Source organism: Typopeltis vanoorti, chromosome 7 (genome assembly GCF_054136105.1).
Source record: "Typopeltis vanoorti isolate ZY-2024b chromosome 7, IOZ_Tvanoo_1.0, whole genome shotgun sequence".
In the NCBI taxonomy this organism is placed as follows: Eukaryota; Metazoa; Arthropoda; class Arachnida; order Uropygi; family Thelyphonidae; genus Typopeltis; species Typopeltis vanoorti.
Window position 1 is genome coordinate 133,588,788 of NC_143555.1, and position 22,789 is coordinate 133,611,576.

At 34.9% G+C, this 22,789-nt stretch overlaps 1 protein-coding gene across 1 annotated transcript in view; it reads left to right on the forward strand.

The window, feature by feature from the left end:
• LOC150105080 (3'(2'),5'-bisphosphate nucleotidase 1) overlaps window positions 1-22,789 on the forward strand; it is a 144,218-nt gene that overhangs the window by 111,039 nt on the left and 10,390 nt on the right. Inside the window, exon 5 of the mRNA XM_090395484.1 lies at window positions 13,653-13,744. Within this exon, the coding sequence (XP_090251610.1) occupies window positions 13,653-13,744 (92 nt within the window). The remainder of the gene's footprint in view (window positions 1-13,652; window positions 13,745-22,789) is intronic.

Below are 22,789 nucleotides of genomic sequence, written 5' to 3' on the forward strand. Positions count from 1 at the left end.
ACCAATTTCTGTAAAGAAGGATTATGATAGAAAAATAAGTTACTTAAAAGTTTTTTATAGGATTGATATTGAGAAAATTTTTCAGTACATGACTAGTGGCAAGTATGTGAGGTCTAGATTTTTTGCTTGGAGAGTAATGAGCGATTGGAATGAGTTGAAAGATTTTGGGTGCATGATGATAACCAAGTAAACAAGTTGCGAATTTAAAAAAGATATATTGAATCACTAAAATAGTTTTTAATATATTATAAAAATTGTTCAGATATTTAGAAATTTCCAAACCAGTCAGGCACATACATCCACACGTACTGTAAGTGCTGCATTTTGACTGAAAGTTTCATGCATGACGTGATCATGGAATGTTTCTTGCCTGTTTTTTTTTCACTTTAGTATTCCCACTCAATATGTACAGCTACCTCACATATGATGAAATAAAAAGATGATTTATTCTTTTTTTTCTGACTAACTTAAAATTGATTAACATTTGTTGGGCAAAAAAAATATGTTGATTGCATGTTTCTGTTTAATATATATATTTTATGGTGCAACATGTTGTGGATTCAGTGCTTTACTTCAAAGTACAAACTTGTTGTTAATGGGCAGTATCAAATTTCGCTTATTTCAACAATGTGTTCTAAAAGAAAAATCACAGTAATACAGATATCAAGGAAAGCAGTATTACTGCCTAAATCATATGTGCCAAAATTGAAATGCTTGATTAGGAAAAAATATATATATATATGGATTGGCAATTTAAAAGTCTACAACATTGGAAAGGAATTTGATCACTTTTAGGAATCCATATTCTTTTCTTTAAAACCAATTAATTCTTAATAACATGAAACTGAAATACTTCCAGGAAGGTAACAATTGGTCAAGAATAAAGGAATATATAAATGTCATTCAGTGAGCAGTTCTGTTTATTTTGGAAAATAAAGAAAATGATATTACATTTGGGATGCCATAGGAAGGTGCGCTCTGATGGGAACTTCTGATTGGTAATGATTTCCATCTGATGGGTCAAAGTATATAACACTTGTTTTAAAATACAACTACAGTTGACCCTTGAACAATGCTGGGATTAGAGATGCCGACCTCCTGCATTGTTCGAAAATCCATGTGTAACTTTTGACTCCCCAAAAACTTAACTACTAATAGCCTACTGTTGAAACCTTACCAATAACATAAACAGTCGATTAACACATATTTTATATGGTGTATATATATATATATATATATATATATATATATATATACTATATTCTTACAATAAAGTAAGCTAGAGACAAGAAAATGTTATTAAAAAAATCATAGAGAAGAGAAAATACATTTACTGTACTATATTTATCGATACATAGTTTAGATCATCTGTTTACAAGATGAATCATATGTATGTCAGTACCTACATCAATATTGTCTATGTGATACAAAACACTGTAGATGTTATACGTATTATTAACACTAGACAAAAATTTTAAAGATAATATGAAAATGAAGTTCATATTTATTTACAGGTATAACGATTCATGCATTGATAATGAAGAAGCAGCAATATGATTGCTTTATGGTAGACTAGCCTATACATACTAATGAATGAATCATTGTAAAATTTTTATTTTACAGTGATTAATTAATTCAGTTACAATCATTAACTAATTCATTTACCTAAATATTAACAGTTAATTTTATGCAGTTATGATTTAACATTGCATCTTTACGTTTGTTTACATTTCTCTCGAATGCAAATGGCCATTTATGGTGTGAGTGGTTGTGTGCATAAGTTTTGATAAATTTTAACTTTTTATAATAGATTTGTGTATACATTGTGGTAGTAAATGATAAAATAATCTAATCTCTACATGTATTTTATGCATTCATAATATACCTAACTTTTTCTTAATTTTTTCGATATTTCTAAGCTATGCATTTTGTCTACAAGTTTTTTCAAATTTTCGCAAATCTCAAAAAAAAAAAAATTCCAATATATTTATTCATAAAAAAACTGCATCTGAGTGGATCCACGCTGTTCAAACTCACGCTCTTCAAGGGTCAACTGTATTTCGAAAGAAATTTTGAGTTGGGATTCATCATATAATAAATTGATATTTTAAAATTATTTAATTAACATAAAGTCCAAACATTTTGTGAAATCCTTAGAGTTGAATTTCTGAATATGCTTATATATTTATTAAAAAAAAAAAAAATTGTACCGTACTAGGAATATGTTTTCTGTTATTTTTCCACAAAAAAAAAAAATATATATATATATACAGGGTGTTCGGGATAAATTTGACATATTTATAATTAATTATATTTTTCCGTAAGTTACATGTATTAACACACACTTCTCTTCATTTAAAAGTTTGGACCCTTCTTCATTCATATACAAGATGTCAGAAAGGATGGATAGCTGGAACCCACCTGAATCATGGAAGAGAATAACTTGTATCATGATGATTCGTGCCCGCCATCAAAATAAGGATATTACGACTGCTGCCCAATGCTCCCTGAATACAGTAAAAACAATCAGGCATGAACTAGAGACTTGCAATGGTGACTACGAGGATGTAGCAAGAAGAAAGATCCCTAGCAGACGATCTGATTGCGTTCGTACAGCAGAATTCCTCGCAAATCTGCAGGAACAGGTGTTGAAGAACCCTGGCATTGGAATTCGGGCTTTGTTCGTGGAGTTGCTAACTGTAGTCAAGCCCTGGATAACAAGGGTAGCCAATGGTAGGCCGTATGTATGGCAGCAGGATTCGGCCCCTTGCCACACCTCTGGGAAAAGTCAAAAATGGTTGTCTGAAAATTTCTACGACTTCACCAGTCCAAATGTTTGGCCTCCAAACTCCCCAGACCTTAACCCCATGGATTATTTTGTATGGGGCGCAGTTGAAAAAGACACCAATCGCACTTCCAGTAATACAAAAGCCCAGTTAATGGATAAAATTAAAACAGTTTTTGCGGCCCTTCCCAGGGAGACTGTAGCATCAGCTTGTTCGAGGTTCCGAAGCAGAATTGAAGCTGTGATCGATGCTAATGGTGGTTATTTTGAGTAAATCTTGTTGATAGTATTGTAATTAACTCTGCCTGTAATGTTTTTTTGTCAATTCATTAAATTTAATCGATACAAAGAAGATTTTCTTTTTCCTTACGAAACTGTCAAATTTATCCCGAACACCCTGTATATATATATATGTATATATTGCATAGAATAAAACTATTTTTTGTTTTATTTTCTTCACTAGTTTTGTGATTATTTTTTTGTTTCACTTCATCAGTTTCATAAACTTAAAAACTAAAAAATAAGTAATAACAAGTTAAAAACTCTAGTGAAAATATTTGAACATGAATAACAAGGGTGCTTAAGGGTCAAAGCTGTATAACTGAGAGGAGACCTCCACATAGCCTTTAAAGGAATGCGGAGAACTGACCAGGGCTTCTGACCTAATGTCCAATCCTCTCCTTCTCATGGTGCACCCTGTTGGGTATCTACCTGGATACTGAACGAATGAGGATGGGCTGGCAATTTAGGATTTAACGGACCAAATTGTATTCTTACTGGTTAAACCAAAATACAAAATGATGGTACAACATGACAAAATTTCATGCCAACTTGGGTGTCACCTGGTTAAACGAGCCCCCGTTGTTTTCGCCAGGGAACTAGGGCGAACAGCGAAAAAAAGTCAGCTACTGGAACAAATCTGAAAACAAACCCCAACTCAACATCACCAGAGTTAAAGATCGGTACTATCAACGTAAGAAGCCTGAATGGCAAAGAAATGGAGCTAGCTGAGGAATTAGATAAGTACCAGATCAACATAATAGGGGTGACTGAAACAAAAAAGACAAAAACTGGTGAGATCTTTCTGAGCAATAAATACAAAATGTTATATTCAGGCAATGACAATCAAGGAAAACAAAGAGTAGCCATAGTATTCAACACAAAATACGAGAGGCTAATCTTCTTCAATGGCAGGCAGTCTCAAGTAGAGTAATGTGGACAAATATGAGAATCGGGAACTGGACAATGAGACTTATTTGTGCCTATGGTCCCACAGAAGGTTCTACTAAGGTAGAAGTGGAGGAATTTTTTGAGGCTTTAGAAAAAGCAACTGACACAATGAAAAAGGAAAAGTTGATCCTTGTTGGGTGTCTAAATAGCAGAGTAGGAAATGATTATCAGACATACAAAAATATTTTGGGAAAATTTGGAGAAAAGAGCAAAGCTAATAATAATGGCAAATATCTGTTGGATTTATGCTCAGGACATGGACTGGTTATTACTAACACCATGTTCCAACATAAAAATGTGCACAAATTCACATGGGGAGAAGACGCAAGGAATACGAAAAGTCTCATTGACTATGTTATTGTTGATAGTGTTGTTTTCTCCCTGGTGCAGGACACCAGAGTGTACAGAGGATTTGAAATTGGAAGTGATCACTATTTAGTCTTGAGCAGGATGAAATTGAATTTCATATTGAAAAGAATAACATGTAAGAAAGTTTTAAAGCGAATAAAAGTTGAGCAGCTCTCAGATGTGAACTGTAGACTAAAATGCACAAAGATTATTGAAGAAAAAATGAAAGAGTGTGAGAACAGGAACCAAACCTTGGAGATTCAGTGGCAAGCCTTGAAGAAAACCCTGATTGATTCAGCTAGAGAGGCATGTGGTGAAGTTGTCTGCAAGGATAGAAAAATTAGAACTCCATGGTGGACACAGGAAGTTAAAGAGGCAGTTAAGGAAAAAAAGAAAGCATATCAAAAGTTCATGGCAAATAAGTCAGCTTGTGCTCTTAGAGAATACAGAGACAAATGTAAGAAAGCTAAACACTGTGTAAAACTAGCTAAACAAAGGTCATGGGAGGACTTTGGCAAGAACATAGAAAATAAATATCAAGACGGTGGCAAAATATTCCGGAGGTTGTTGAAAGAGCTTAGGAATGAAGGAAAGACTGCTGTAAAAGGAGTTAGAGATGATAAAGGTGACATGAAAACTGTAGAAAAAAGATATCCTTGAAGTATTTAGTAATTACTTTGAAAAACTGCTAAATGAAACAAGCAGTGAGGACAGCACAGTAGTAAAAAACACTGACCAGGCATGCAGTCAGGAATACGTATCCATACTTGAAGTAGAAAAAGCCATAAAAGGCTTGAAATATGGAAAGGCAGCAGGAGTGGATGATATTCGACCAGAAATGCTGAAGTATGGTGGTATAAAAGTCTTACAGTGGCTGCACTGCATAGTTCAGAAAGCCTGAACAGAGGGACGAATTCCCGATGATTGGAGTAGAGCTCTCATAGTACCCATATATAAAAAGGGAAATAAAACCGAATGTGAGAATTACAGAGGTATTTCACTACTGAGTGTTCCTGTCAAGATCTATGCAAGTATACTTGAGAAACGGTTGAGAAGAATTGTGGAAGAAAAGCTTGGTGAAGAACAAGCTGGATTCAGGCCAAATAGAGGCTGTCAGAATCAGATCTTCACATTACGACAAATAGTCGAGAAAGCATTGGAATATATCAAAGATCTGTATTTAAGTTGTGTCGATTTGGAAAAGGCCTATGACAAGGTGCCAAGAGAGAATATTCAATACGCTACAGTTATATGGTGTGAATGGGGCATTATATCAAGCAATACTTAGTCTTTATTTGAGTTGTAAGTCAGCAGTTAGAATTGAAGGAAGTACAGGAAGATGGTTTAATGTTAAATCTGGTGTGAGACAAGGATGTACATTATCCCCTCTGTTATTCATTATCTATATGGATCACATTATGAAGGAAAGTGGTATTAAACATGATATCAAAATTGGGGATGTTAATGTCAGCTCTTTGCTTTATGTTATACTTCTAAATAAATCCACTACTAGTCTGCAAGATGCACTGACTAAATTGAATAACTGTTGTAATAGATATGGTATGAAGGTCAGCAATAAAAAGACAAATACAATGAAAATAAGTAGAATCATTGAAAATGTCAACTGTGTTGTGAATGGAAAACCTGTGGAAGTAAAACAAGTAAAACATTTCAGCTACTTGGGCACGATTTTTAGTGAAGATGGTAAATTAAATATAGAAATAGACAACAGAATCAACAAAGCTGGTATGGTAGGAAGTCAATTGAATAAATTCATGTGGAATAAGAGAGAAATTAGTCAGAACACTAAATTAGCTGTATACAAAACAGTGTTCTAACCAGTTTTAACTTATAGATCTGAGAGCTGGGTCAGAAGTAAAACACTTGACCAAAGACTAGAGACCGCAGATATGAGAGTCCTGAGAAAGATTCGAGGTGTGAACAGATGGCATCAATGGCAATATCATATTAAAAACGAAGGTATTAGGAAAGAACTTGATATTGTCAGCATCCAGGAATGCATTAGCAGAGCTAATCTCAGATGATATGGTCACTTAAACAGAAAGGGCGAGGAAAGATTAGCAAAACAAGTGTTCTCTACCAGGTTGGCAGGAAAAAGACCCAGAGGAAGACCAAGATATAGGTGGATTGATACGGTACAAAGTGCCTTAGACGATAGAAATGTAAGATCTGATAATGTTGGAGTCTTGTCAAGTAACAGACTGATTTGGAGAAAATTGTAGATAGGAAGTTAGTAATGATGTAAATTTTTTCATGTCGTACTATCATATCCTGTACACCCTTGAGGATACATGGCAGGAATTTGATGATGATGATAACAAAGAAAAGCATGTAGTTGCTATTACACTGACTGCTCATTCATATGTTTCTGTATGCTACTGGTAGGTATGAGTTTCATGATAAATTATTGAGAACAAACGATGTAAAATCATCCCTTGTCTTTTGTTGCACTGTAGAGGACGTTTCATCATTTCAGCTGATTCTTTGAATGCTCTTGAGAAAAAAATGATAATCTATGTAGAGCATTTTTGTTTGTTGTCATGCTACTTGATGTTTTGTTTCGGTCTGTCTGTGTGTGCTGCCATTCCTGATTTGTGTCATCTTTTGTTCTCAATGTCCTTGAAGTGCAAACTACAACTGATCTTGTAGACACTTGGATTTTAAGTGGCAGATGTGGAGGGAGGTTCAGGAGGTTTCAGTTGGTTAGAGATCTTATTGATTGGGTGGAAGGCAACCTTTAAATTTTGTTGGTGAAGCAACTTGCTATTTTGTCTGTGACTGATTGTGTATTTGGGAGAATCACTGCTCCTTTAAAGTCTTGGTTTCCTTGTTTATCTGATTGTTTTGGAGGTTGAAGTAGAATTTTTTTTTATTAACGGTCTATTGTGGCCATTTTTTGGTATGATTGAACTCAGGTATTATAGTTCTTGGTTCCTTTTTTTCTATCATCACAGACAACTTCTTCACTGCCTAGAAATTCACCTATTAATTAATAAGCACCAATATGGATTCTGCCACTCTTGCTGCACAACAGATCTCCTGGTTGTCCTTGCCCACATTTGGACACAAGCTAACAAAAGATTTCAAGAAATTTGTGTCGTTGCTCTTGACAGATCCTGATCCAAGAAAGTAGATCAGGTCTATCATGTAATATGCTGCCATTTATGTCTGCTACTTTTTTTTTTTAATTTTTTTAATGTTAATCCCATCCATGAAAGGCTGTTAGTAATAATAGATTAGTATTGGTATTAGTACAGAGGTGGGCCTATAAGGACGAAACAATCTGGGAAATGCTGTTTAAAGAAATTGAACATGGAACCTTTTCAGTCACTTCAGGCCTCCAGTAAACAAAGTGATGGTCTTAAACTTGGCAATGAAACTCATCTATCACATAGATATTCAAAAAACATTCATGCCCATGATGGGCTTCAAACCCTCAACCTGTTGGTTAGAGTGAACACACTTACCACTTAGACAACTAGTCTTTCAGATTGGTCACAAATTTCCTTTCTTCATATTTTCCCTGCTTTTCAGCTGAAGGTGAGTTAGCTGGTCATATACAAAAGTGAATACCAACTTGTGGTTGCTCTTGGTATTTTGTGATCTGGGGAAGTAGATCACATCTGTCATATACTGTGCTAACACCTTATGGACTGCCAGATTTTTGTGTTAATCCCATCGACTAAAGGCAGTTTTTCATCTCACAAAATAGGCAGACTGGCCAGAAGAACACTCAGTTAACTGGTATAATACACTTCTCATTGTTTGGACATAATTCCAAATAAACCAACCCAACTCTTCAAATATCTATAATGCACAATACTTCAGTGCTCTGTACTTCCATTAAAACTATTCCTTTATACCAGTGGTTCTCAAACTTTTTTGTCTGGAGGCACACTAAAATCAATAAATAAATTTCACGGCACCCCTAGTATTATTTGCTTTTTATAGAGAGTAAAGTGCCGATTAATTGATTCTGAAAGACTCGCATATATACCCATAAATAAATTGATATTACAGATACTAAAGATATGAAGGAAAGCGTGTTTAAAAGAAAACAGATTTTATTTAAACTAAAAAGGAAAAACATTTGTTTATGATGTCTCTCATTATAGTTGGAAAATATAACAATAAGAAAAACCTCTACTCACTGAATTTAACGACTTTAATATCGTACTTCATTTATTCTCACCGATGACAAAAGACTCATGATTTTTGTTTAGGGGAAATGATCATGTATAATACTTGTCACACTGAACAGAGAAATACTCAAACAGACAGCAGGACAATTAACCATTCATTAGCTCATTTTCCCCAGGTATTTATGTGCTGTCACATATCTAGTTACTACGACACGCGGTGATCTAATGAAATCCCAGGATATAATATAAGAGTGATACAAAAAATGATAATTTTTATATGCGCGTCATCCATTAAAATCAGAATATATAATTTTTTTGTTTTTGATTTAGTTATTTGTGGCAATTGAATATTTTGCTTTTTTCAAATAAACGATTCAAAATTTCGTGGCACCCTTGTGGCATGCTTACGGCACCCAGTTTGAGAACCACTGCTTTATACGTTAATGATTCTCTTGCTAATCTCGAATCCAATTTATAGTTTTGCTAATAATAACAAATTCCTCTCCTTTCTTTAACTAATAAACCTTATAGTGTTCAAACGATTCAAGCTCAAAGATCTTCCATAATAAGTGTCTTAAACACCGACCTCCTTAATTCCCCAACAAGTTGAGGACAATCTGGTGAACTATAATGTTACCAAAATACAATCCTGTTGTATTTCTCATAAAAGAACTCACTTCATCTCTCTTTACCTTTGTTACTACTTGAGTTTCCAGTCAAGGTCAGATTTCGCTTCTGGAGCTGACATATGTTTCCAGTATTTTGCAGCATAAACACACCACATTTATAGCCTCCTCAGCCCTCAAACAACTTCAAGTCCAAGAAAGTTACTTCTCATATTTGGGACAGTGCATCAAAAATCTCCCCCAAAATGCCAGAAAAGGGTAGTCTGCTTAACACAGGCAGTGATGTAATGAGGGCATAAAACGCCTGTGGCAAGTGTCTAACTTGCATCCCCCCAACCCAAAAATAACAAAAATGTTATATGTTTTACGACCCAAACCTAGTTGCACCCGTGGTGGGCGCCTCTTTCACCATGCCCTCATTACAGCACACTTTTTAGACCATCAATCCCTTCATGGAATCCTTGATCCCTCATTGACCCCAATAGTGTTAAATAAATGAATAAATGTTATCAATAATAAAAGTCTCCATTTAAAAATAATAATTCCTTCACCCTTTTCATTGTTTCATTGGTAAATGATGGTATAAATCCAAATTTTAAATACTCTTGCGAATACTGTCGGCACTTCTTATTATCAGGAGCCACCATTACGGGCACTATATCTTTAAAAAAATTACACAGTAAATTCAAAGTTATCAGATCACTGAATACCACTCTGATAGCTATGGGCAATAAATGCACACTACAGTAAATTCAAAGTTATCAGATCACTGAATACCACTCTGATAGCTATGGGCGATAAATGCACACTAACCCTAATTGTCTCTGTTCTAGATGTCTTCATCAGGGAGAGCATGTACTTCTTCCTCATTGACTCAGCCAGTTGGCATTGCATGTTTACTAGGTGTTACTCAAAATCTTTTAGGTGTTTATTGATCCCCATTTGACCCCTAGACATTTATCGACCACTTTGCCGATCCCTGGCTTAACAGATGCCCCACCCTCTCTCTCTCACACACACACACACGCACACCAATCACTTTCTCATACATCTTTTATTTCTTCTGTATACTTTTTTTTTTTTTATGAGTCTTTTCATGGGTACTGCTCCACTGAACTGGCCACTGTCTCTTCCTCTTAAACATTAAAAACATGAGTTGCTGCTGGTCAACATCCATGTACATTTAAACTTCAGATTCTTTCATTCTGTCTCACACCATTTGTCCTAAGGGCCTCACCCTCCAGTATTGATGAAACTCATTAACAGGTTCTTTTTTTCTCCAACTTTCCCCACTCCACTGTTGTGTTATAAGTCTTGCAACCTTCTATATGAAATTGATATAAAATCAAAACATTCTTCAAACTATCATATAAAAATGTGAATTATATATGATGAAGATAGTAATGATTTATATTACACCAGATGTGAAGCAACCTTTTGTTTGTGTGTTGACTATTTAAAAAAAGGGTGCATAGTTTTCTACATGTAAATCTGCATTAGCACACTAATTTGGAATTCCTTCTTCTTCCACAAGTTGCTTGATTGCTGCCAGAATGATCATGTAGTAATTATCTCACTTTCTAATGAGATCTAGGAAGATATAGATAAAAAAAAAATTTTTAAATAGATTACTTATATAAGAAAATACTTCAGTAATAAAAATTTTTGCTCATCACTTTGTAGGCATCCTATTGGAATAAAATATTTATCAAGCTACTGATATTTCACTGTATGTAAAGCCACTACTTCAGAACATAAACTATGTGTCACAGTTCATAGGCACTAACAAATGAAGTAATGATAGAAAAAGTTCAGATTATAATGGTCAGAACTAATGCGCACTTTTGATTCCCCTAATGGTGGTTAAAAAAAAAGTTTACAGTTGGGTAGGAGATGATCTCTCCCAAATTGTTGGGTATTAATGCTACCATACTTATTAAGGTTACAGGAGTGTTTCATGTGTGTGTGTGAGAGAGAGCCCCATACATCAGAGGTCTCAGGACCTGAACACAGTGTGGTGCTGTTTGCAGGCAAATGGTTAAAAGAAAGAAAGGAATTTGCTCGTGTTTTTTTTTTTTGAAGACTTGACGGTTGTAATCATTGAGGAAAACAGTATGGAAAAAGACTCTGCTTTGTTGCTGACTCTAAAAATAGTCTCCAACTTGTAACTACTTCTATCTTGGCTTTGTTTTTCTCCTCCATCTTGTATAGATGATCATGGCAGATCTCATCCCACCATTCTACAAGCCATCCACAGTATGCCTCCTGTGAAATTTTGCCAAAAAGACATCAGAAAAATACTCAGTAGCCTTGATACCTGTAAGTCTCCTGATGCTGATGATATTCTTTCAATTGTACTAAAAGCTTGCTCAAAAATTCACACCCATCGTGTATTGTCTTTTCACACTCATCCAGTATTTATCTGGTAGCCAGTCCTATCCTATCCCCTCAAAAAAAAAAAAAAAAAAAAGGGAGATGAAAGTCAACCATCTAACTATTGCCCTGACCTCACTAATCTAATCTAAATAATGGAAAAAGTCATAAATAGTTAACTGCTTCACTACTTGGAGACTCACCAACATGCGATCTGCCATACTTGTCCACAGCAGATCTTCTATCCAGCCTCCCTCACCTTTAGATGCAGGCCATGGAAAAGTTTAGAGACACACATGTGGTTGTTCTTGATATATCAAAGGCATTTAATTGTGTCATGCATTGTGGGCATGTTACCAAGCTACAATCTTATGGTATTCCTTCTTTCCTCTGCAAATGGATTGCCAGCTTCCTCTTCAGTCATACATTGAGGGTTATAGTGAATGGTTTCCTTTCATCAAATTTTTCAATCAGTGCTATATTCCCCAGTGTCCTCTGCTCTCACCTATACTCTTCCTCCTATACATCACTGATCCTCTCTCTTTCTCTCTGACATCCAATCCTGTTCATAGGTTTGCTGATGATAGTATTCTTCACTCCCCTTATTCATTTTCTAAACCTTTTGGTCAGGTAATTAGCACTTCATGATCTTCTTTAACCAATGCCTTAAACATTGATCTCCTTGCCATTCTTTGGGGGGGGGGGGGGGAGGATAACCTGATGAACTATAATGCCATCAAAAACAGCCCTGTCTTTATCTCCAGGATAAGACAGGACCTCACTTTCAACAATATTCGCAATATTCGGCATTTCAATCAGGTCTAGTTTTCTCTTCTTGGATTAATTCACACATCTAACCTGTCTTGATGTAAGCATATCAGATCCACAGCCTCTTTAGCCTCCCAAAAGTTGGTATTCTTTTTCATTCCAAACAGTACTTCTTTCTCCACTTTCCTCTAATCATGTATGAACATGATTAGAGGAAAGTGGAGGGATGGTGGTCGTGGCCAGTTCAGTGGAGCAGTGCCCATGGAAAAACCTATAAAAAAGATATAATTATAATGTAGCAACAGAGCACCCACAGTGAAGTGACTGGAGGAGTTAGTGAAGGAAGGGTCATCAGTTTAAGCACATTGCTCACTTCTGAAAAATCATGCATTCTGAAGGAGGTCTTAGGTGAATCATACCAAATGTGAGGACAGTATTCTAAAGTCAGGTGGATTTGAGTTAAGTTAAGATTTGAGAATACTGTCCTCACATTTGGTATGATTCACCTAAGACCTCCTTCAGAATGCGTGATTTTTCAGAAGTGAGCAATGTGCTTAAACTGATGACCCTTCCTTCACTGACTCCTCCAGTCACTTTACTGTAGATGCTCTGTTGCCACATTATAATTATATCTTTTTTATAGGTTTTTCCATGGGCACTGCTCCACTGAACTGGCCACGACCACCATCCCTCCACTTTCCTTTAATCATGTATGAACATGATCTGCTCCTGGTCAGTACCTACCCTTATGCAGTTCAACTCCACATTCATTGAACCAACTTTTCATCCTCCACTTTCATTCCCTATACCTCTGCTCTTTGAAACAGTCTTTTTCCTATACTGTTATTCCCAATCATTGCAATTCTCAAGTCTCTTCAAGAAACACGTCAACAAATTCCTTTCTTCTTTCTAACCCTTTTCCCACACACAGCACTGCCATGTGATAGTTCTTAGGACCTTTTGTATATGGAGGACTGATATTAAGAACAATCTAGCATTATCATTTTTTTGGAAAAAATGATATCCATAGTAGGCCAAATTACACAAGGGCAGTTTATGTGTTCCTGGATGTTATAGAGGATAAAGTTCGTCCTTCAGCAAGTGGGCGAAGATTTCTAGCTTGATGTATGAGTTGAGTATAATCTTTACACCACATTTAATCTACATTTTGATGCAACAGTTTTAGTGATATTGCCACTAATTATGCTGTTAGTAAATAAAATATTTTTTTTTATGTTATATGTTTATGTTGTACATCCCATCATACTTAAGTCATTAAATAATCTATTTAAGAGATTATTATAAGTGTATTGATTATAATTTTCAGCATTAAATGTTATGGTGTTTATCATTTTCTAGGTCTTCTTGACCATGTTACTATTTTGATTGGAGTTGCAGTACAAGGAAAAGCTATTGGAGGTATTATTCATCAACCATATTATAATTATCAGGTTTGTTTTAACTTGTTTTCATTAATAAATTCAGAGTGCAAGTACTCATTTTAATTGTTATTGGACACACTTTTCTCCAGAAATTCTCATAACCAATGTTCTTCCTTTTTATTATTATTATTCTTATTATATAAACCTTGTTTATATAATAAGAAAACTCTCAGGGGGACCCTGTAACCCCTAGAGAGCGCATCCCCTGGGTGGCGGATAGGGGAGCCCACCATGTGTGTGTGTGTACATGCGCGTTCATGTGTGTGTGTGTACATGCGCGTTCATGTGTGTGTATATATATATATATATATGGTGGAGTGGTCCGAATATACTGAATAAGGACTCGTGGACCAACAGGGCCATAAGGGGCAATCATCTTGATTGTAAGGGGAGCGGCACTCCCATGGACCCCTAGCTGGATCTATCCTCTCCTTCTTCTACTTTGAGGAAGATCCACTTACTTTAATCTTTCCTATAAAGCCTTATCAGCCAACTCTTCTTACTTTATGACCCTTGTGCTATTAGAGTACTCGAGGGCCATGGGGTCTTTTCATTTCTGACCTTACAACTATGTCCTCTCTATAAACCTTACTATATTTCTTCTATAATCTACCCTTTCCCCTTCAATATACCCTATTCCTCCTATGGGTTTAAATTCGGAAGAAGGCGAGTTCAGAAGCCTTAAGGTAGCAGCCCTACCACTGAACTATTCCATCGTCAGGCTAGTCCCCTGACATGGAGAACATAACCATACTTGTAAGCTGACAGAAAAAGATAATCGGATTGAATCTATGGGAAACGACCCTGGAATGGAAAAGGGAAAACGAAAATGGAAACGACAAAATATAATACACATAGCAAACTGGAATGTAAGAGGAATAGCATATAAAGAAATAGAATTAGACCAGTTATTAAATGAAAGAAATTTTAAAATAGCAGTAATCACTGAAACAAAAAAGAAATTTAAAGGAACTATGAGAACTGAAAATTTTAATGTGATATACAGTGGAGTCGACAGAGACCAAAGAGTACAAGCAGGAGTCATGATTTGGATTCATAACTCCCTTTCAAAACAGTTAAAACATTATAAATTATGGAATGAAAGAATAATAGAAGCTAGAATAAAAATAGATAGAGGCTATTTAACAATAATTGGTTTATATGCCCCAGAAGAAGGAAGAGAACAAGATAATATTGATTTTTATAATCAGCTACAAAACATATATAATAAAATAAATAAAAATGATTACATAATTTTAGCAGGAGACTTAAATGCAAGAATTGGAAACACGAAAATTAATAATAATATAGGAATACATGGAGAACACACTCTAAACAAAAATGGTAAAAAATTGATTGACTTTGTAGTTTATAATAACCTAAAAATAATAAATTCCTTCTATAAACATAAAGACATACATAAATATACTTGGGCAGCAAGAGGATGTAAATCAATATTAGATTACTTCATATTAAATGAAAAGACATCAAAATTTTCACTAGATGTTAGAGTTCACAGAGGATATGAAATAAGCAGTGACCACTTCCTTGTTAAAATAAAATTAAGATTACCACCTAAATGGCTACAAGTAACAACAACAGAAAGAAAAATTGAAACATTTGTTTATAAAACTAGACTATTGAATGACACAAATGTACAATGGCTATATGAACAAAGAATTAACCAGTATCTAGATAAAACAAAACAAAAGGAAGAAATAGAAATAGAATGGCTTAATATAAAAATGATACTAAATGCAGCAGCAAATGAAAGCTTAGGAAAGACCAAAAAATTCAATAAAAGAAAAAAACTGAAGATCTGGGATGATACAATCAAAAAATAATCAAAAAGAAAAAAGAAGCCTATCACAAATGGTTAAGCAGTAAAAGATTAGAAGATGAAATAGAATATAAAAGAATAAGAGCCATAGCCATTGGGGTAGCCATAGTATTCACCACAAAATACGAGGCTAATCTTCTTGAATGGCAGTCAGTCTCAAGTAGAGTAATGTGGGCAAATATGAGAATGGGGAACTGGACAATGAGACTTATTTGTGCCTATGGTCCCACAGAAGGTTCTACTAAGGTAGAAGTGGAGGAATTTTTTGAGGCTTTAGAAAAAGCAACTGACACAATGAAAAAGGAAAAGTTGGTCCTTGTTGGGGATCTAAATAGCAGAGTAGGAAATGATTGTGAGACATACAAAAATATTTTGGGAAAATTTGGAGAAAAGAGCAAAGCTAATAATAATGGCAAATATCTGTTGGATTTATGCTCAGGACATGGACTGGTTATTACTAACACCATGTTCCAACATAAAAATGTGCACAAATTCACATGGAGAGAAGACGCAAGGAATACGAAAAGTCTCATTGACTATGTTATTGTTGATAGTGTTGTTTTCTCCCTGGTGCAGGACACCAGAGTGTACAGAGGATTTGAAATTGGAAGTGATCACTATTTAGTCTTGAGCAGGATGAAATTGAATTTCATATTGAAAAGAATAACATGTAAGAAAGTTTTAAAGCGAATAAAAGTTGAGCAGCTCTCAGATGTGAACTGTAGACTAAAATGCACAAAGATTATTGAAGAAAAAATGAAAGAGTGTGAGAACAGGAACCAAACCTTGGAGATTCAGTGGCAAGCCTTGAAGAAAACCCTGATTGACTCAGCTAGAGAGGCATGTGGTGAAGTTGTCTGCAAGGATAGAAAAATTAGAACTCCATGGTGGACACAGGAAGTTAAAGAGGCAGTTAAGGAAAAAAAGAAAGCATATCAAAAGTTCATGGCAAATAAGTCAGCTTGTGCTCTTAGAGAATACAGAGACAAATGTAAGAAAGCTAAACAGTGTGTAAAACTAGCTAAACAAAAGTCATGGGAGGACTTTGGCAAGAATATAGAAAATAAATATCAAGAAGGTGGCAAAATATTCTGGAGGTTGTTGAAGAAGCTTAGGAATGGAGGAAAGAGTGCTGTAAAAGGAATTAGAGATGATAAAGGTGAAATGAAAACAGGAGAAAAAGATATCCTTGAAGTATGGAGTAATTACTTTGAAAAACTGCTAAATGAAACAAGCAGTGATGACAGCACAGTGATAAAAAACACTGACCAGGCATGTAGTCAGGAATACATATCCATACTTGAAGTAGAAAAAGCCATCAAAGGCTTGAAATGTGGAAAGGCAGCAGGAGTAGATGATATTCGACCAGAAATGCTGAAGTATGGTGGTATAAGAGTCTTACAGTGGCTGCACTGCATAGTTCAGAAAGCCTGGACAGAGGGACGAATTCCCGATGATTGGAGTAGAGCTCTCATAGTACCCATATATAAAAAGGGAAATAAAACTGAATGTGAGAATTACAGAGGTATTTCCCTACTGAGTGTTCCTGGCAAGATCTATACAAGTATACTTGAGAAACGGTTGAGAAGAATTGTGGAAGAAAAGCTTGGTGAAGAACAAGCTGGATTCAGGCCAAATAGAGGCTGTCAGGATCAGATCTTCACTTTACGACAAATAGTCGAGAAAGCATGGGAATATAACAAAGATCTGTATTTAAGTTTTGTCGATTTGGAAAAGGCATATGACAAGGTGCCAAGAGAGAAGCTATTCAATATGCTGCAGTTATATGGTGTCAATGGGGCATTATATCAAGCAATACTTAGTCTTTATTTGAGTTGTGAGTCAGCAGTTAGAATTGAAGGAAGTACAGGAAGATGGTTTAATGTTAAATCTGGTGTGAGACAAGGATGTACATTATCCCCTCTGTTATTCATTATCTATATGGATCACATTATGAAGGAATGTGGTATTAAACCTGATATCAAAATTGGAGATGTTAATGTCAGCTCTTTGCTTTATGTGGATGATGTTATACTTCTAAATAAATCCGCTACAAGTCTGCAAGATTCTCTGACTAAATTGAATAGCTGTTGTAATAGATATGGTATGAAGATCAGCAATAAAAAGACAAAGACAATGAAAATAGGCAGAATCATTGAAAATGTCAACTGTGTTGTGAATGGAGAACCTGTGGAACAAGTAAAACATTTCAGCTACTTAGGCACAATTTTTACTGAAGATGGTAAACTAAATATAGAAATAGACAACAGAATCAGCAAAGCTGGTATCGTGGGAAGTCAATTGAATAAATTCATATGGAATAAGAAAGAAATTAGTCGGAACACTAAATTAGCTGTATACAAGACTGTGTTCAAACCAATTTTAACTTATGGATCTGAGAGCTGGGTCAGAAGTAAAACACTTGACCAAAGACTAGAGACCGCAAATATGAGAGTCCTGAGAAAGATTAGAGGCGTGAACAGATGGCATCAATGGCAATATCATATTAAAAATGAGGATATTAGGAAAGAACTTGACATTGTCAGCATCCAGGAATGCGTTAGCAGGGCTAATCTCAGATGGTATGGTCACTTAAATAGAATGGGAGAGGAAAGATTAGCAAAACAAGTGTTCTCTTCCAGGTTGGCAGGAAAACGACCCAGAGGAAGACCAAGATATAGGTGGATTGATACGGTACAAAGTGCCTTAGACGATAGAAATATAAGATCTGATAATGTTGGAGTCTTGACAAGTAACAGACTGATTTGGAGGAAAATTGTAGATAGGAAGTTAGTAATGATGTAATTTTTTCATGTAGTACTGTCATATCCTGTACACCCCTTGAGGGTACATAGCAGGAATTTGATGATGATGATGATGATGATGAAGAGCCATAGCTAAAAGAGAAGTCAGAAAAAGACATAGAGAATCATGGAATAAATTTGTTTCTAATTTAGAACATGATTTATATAAAATAAGACCCAATGTATATAAGATTTTGAAACACCTAAATGCAGATACCAAAGAAAACATAAAATTAAACACTGAATTGAAATTAGAAGAATTTCTAAATTACTACACAGAACTGTAGACAGACAAATATTTTATAAAAGACAACTGGCAAACAATTAACGAAAATGAAAAGGAAATAACTGAAGAAGAATTAGAAATCAGCCTGAAAGAAACAAGAAACGGAAAATCACCTGGAGAAGATAAGCTAGGTTCAGAACTATATAAATATGCAGGAACAAGATTCAAAGGAAGACTCTTATTATTTTTAAATAAAATTTACTCAACTGGTATCCCCCCAATAGAATGGGAAAAAGCAATTGTGATTCCTATCTTTAAGAAAGGTAATAGAGATGACCCTAAAAACTATAGAGGTATCAGTATACTAAATTCATGTTACAAAATATACAGCAGAATCTTAAATAACAAACTAATGAAATATTCCGAAAACTTTATTCTAGAGGTACAAAACGGATTTAGAAAAGGACGATCATGTATAGACCCAGCCTTCTGCCTAAAATTAATAATAGAGAAAAGAAGAGAATATAATTTAGAAACACATATCGCATTTATTGACTTTGAAAAAGCATTTGACAAAGTTAAAAGAAACATATTATTTAACATATTAAAAGAAAGACAAATACCAAATCATATCCTAAAAGCTGTCACAAGTATATATGAAAATAATCTAATACAAATAAGATTAAATCACGAGCTATCACATACGAGAGTGATAAACCAAAGGGTCCCACAGGGATGTCCCCTCTCAGCAACTCTTTTTAATATCTACTTAAATGAAATAATAATAAAATAGAGTAAAAATTTACATCAAGGAATTAAACTTTCACCAACAGTTAACTTAAACACTCTCCTCTTTGCAGACGACCAAATAATAATTACAAATTCTGAAGATAACTTACAGAAAGCTATTTTAAATCTAAATGAGATGTCCAAAGATTATGGTATGATAATATCAATGGAAAAATCAAAAACTATGGCCTTTAAAGGACAAGATCCAGCAAGAACTAAAATAGTATTAGATAACAAGATCTTAGAACAGGTGAATTCATTTAACTACCTAGGATGTATGATCACTTATGAAAATGAAAAAGATATAAACATAAAAATTGCAAAATATTTAAAGATAACAGGTGTAATTAACTCTATATTTAAACCAAACCTAGTTCAAAAACAAACCAGGCTAAAAGTATACAATACATTAGCCCTACCGGTCTTAATGTATGGAAGCGAAATCTGGACAATAAAACAAAAAGACAAACAAAGATTAACAACAGCAGAAATGAAGTTTATGAGAAAAACTGCAAAGTATACCCTATTTGATCACAAAAGAAACGAAGATATTATGAAAGAATTAAACCAAGAACCAGTAATTGAAAAAATTAAAAAATATAAACATAGATGGATGGAACACGTTCAAAGAATGAAAACAGAAAAATTACCAAAACAAGCCTTAAAGTACAAGCCATTAGGAAAAAGAAAACCAGGACGTCCTCTTAAACAATTCAACGATGACTTCTAAGGCTGGAACAGGCCATACTAGGCCTAAATCCTTGATACATATGATGATGATGATGATATAAACCTTGCTTATTTAAAGCATCTTTGGTCTATTCAGTGGTGATGATATTCTTTGCTTAGAAAGATTGGAGTTGGATTCCTGTCACAATAATGAGAGAAAGCCTATATAAGGACTTTTCAGATAAGATTGAGTTAGCTGATCTCAAATAGAGATGGAAAGGTTTGTCTTTCCAGAAACATGAGGTTTTCATCCCACAAATATGTAAACTGGCCACAAAATGCAGTTGAACGAAAATATGTTTTTCAGCCAGTAAGAGATGATGCTCTATCTTTCTATAATAGGACTCGTACTTACATAATTATCATATGTCAGTTTAAAAATCTCGGGTGTGTTAAAACTCTCATAATACATTGCAAGTGATGGGGGGGGGGGGCTGTTGGCATCATTTGACTTCATTTTAATAAGATAAGGTAGTCATTCCAGCATCCATTAAAATATATTTGTGTCTGTAAATTGTGTTCTCTAACCAGTTTGCAAGATGAAAAGATTCAAGGAAGGAAAAGCACCACCTCTGGAAACCATCTAACTTATCTTTTAGTTGAAAAGCATTTCTAAAAGTTGCTCTCATCATAATGAGATTCAAAGCAAGATCATTCCAGCTCACTCTAAAGATGTTAATTTAATGATTATGAGAGTGGAGGAACCTCCCCAGATATGTGTTTGGATGTGTCAAGTGAGTTTAACTGTAGAAAAAAACTAGTATTGGATCACTTGCACTTTTTTTATGTGATTCCCACTCCCAAAAGGTTATAGGATACTGTGAATGGTAGGATTCAAACCCACAACCTATTTGTTGGAGAGCAAATATGTAAACCACTGGTCTGACCAGGCTGGCAGTTGATTTGGCATCAGTAGCCTGGAGAAATTATTTATTGGATTGAGAGTCAGGGAAACTAGATCATCATAGATGGAACAGCAAAAATATATGTGTGTGTAAGCTCAACTATGATATGTGAATGTGACAGTGATATGAATGCCACTGAGCACAGTTACGAATCTGATAAATGGGTAGAAATACATGCTTTGGGTTCAGACTTTTTTTTGAGTGTGCCTCTCCAGGCAGAAAAGAGGAAGTGGACCAACCAAACCAGACTGTAGATGTAAGTATACAAAAACCCAGGAGGTAAATTGTTATGTCCATACACAAATGCCAGGAGCATCAGGAACAAAGGTATAGTGTTTCAACTTGGTGAATATTTTTTGGCCTGAGATTATTGGCATTAGTTAAACCTTGCTCTCAGAGTCAGATGTAGTAACTGGAATTGAGTGTAAAGGGTATAGTATTTTTAAAAGGATAGGAGATGAAAGGAAAAAGGGTACTACTAATGATATCAGATAATTTGTGTCCAGTTAGGTCAGAGACTCATGAAAGCAATAATGATAATAATGTCTCATGTAGCAATGAGTTTGAGGCTATCTGGTGTGAAGCAGAGACTAACAGGATGAAATATATGATGGAGTGGTGCTGAAAACCTGGGAGTTTGGTTGCTGAGGACAATTAAATGCATCACCAAATTACCCTGATGGGTACTAAACGAGTAATCTTTATAACTGATTTAAATTATCCAAACATTGATTGGGTAAAAGAGAAATCTCCTGATAAGAACAAAGAAGAATTTATTGAGCTGTTTGCAAGACAGTTTTCTCAAGCAACATGTGAAAGAAGGAACTCAAGGTCAAAAAGTATTCGATTTGATTATATCATCAGAAGGGTTCTCAGTTAAGATTGTGACTTTTTCCACCAGTTGATAACAGTGATTATGCTGTATTGTCCTGAGAGGTTGCTAAATTATATGAATCTTCCAATTAGGACAGTTTACATGCTGAATTAAAAAGATGGAAATAATGACAACTCAGGAGAAGACCATTTTTGGTCTAATGGTATCAGTTACAGAATTGGAAGCTTTGAAAAGGTGCTTAAATGAGAAAGTATCAAAGAACAAATGTGCAGTCTTATTAATCAACAGATCCATAAAAAGCAGATGATGTGGAAGGAATATTGTAAGAATAAGAGTGAGAGGAGTTATAAAATATGTAAAGTGCAGGCCAGAAAAGTTACAGGTATTGTAAAGAACATGAAATTATCCTGAAAATCTGTTCAGGATAATTGCAACCAAAAAGAATTTTATCATTATGCTGCAAGTAAGTGAGAAAAAAATGAATGTGGAAGAATAACTTGAATAAATACAGACAGTTCCCTTCTGTCAGAAGCTGATAAGATTATTCAAATAATGCATGCTCACTTTGTTAAGATTTATCAATCAGGTGTATATAATATGGTGCACAGTTCTACTACTACCTTGAATGAAGAGATAGAGGATGTATGAGAATGAGGTTCAAGAGAGCTGCTGCATAACCTAGATAGGAATTTTGGCAATAGAGACGGGTGGGATATCAGCATGTACATTAAAGGAATATTTTGCCAAATTGACTTCACTCTTGACATGTTTTGTATGGCTTGAATCTCAGCTCAGAAAGATCTCACAAGAATGGAAAGAATTTATATTTCCACTGTACAAGGGTGTTGCAAAAGCTGATATATATATAATACACCTTAGTATTTCTGGAGTGGTGTTGAAGATTTTAGAGAAATTGATAAGAACTC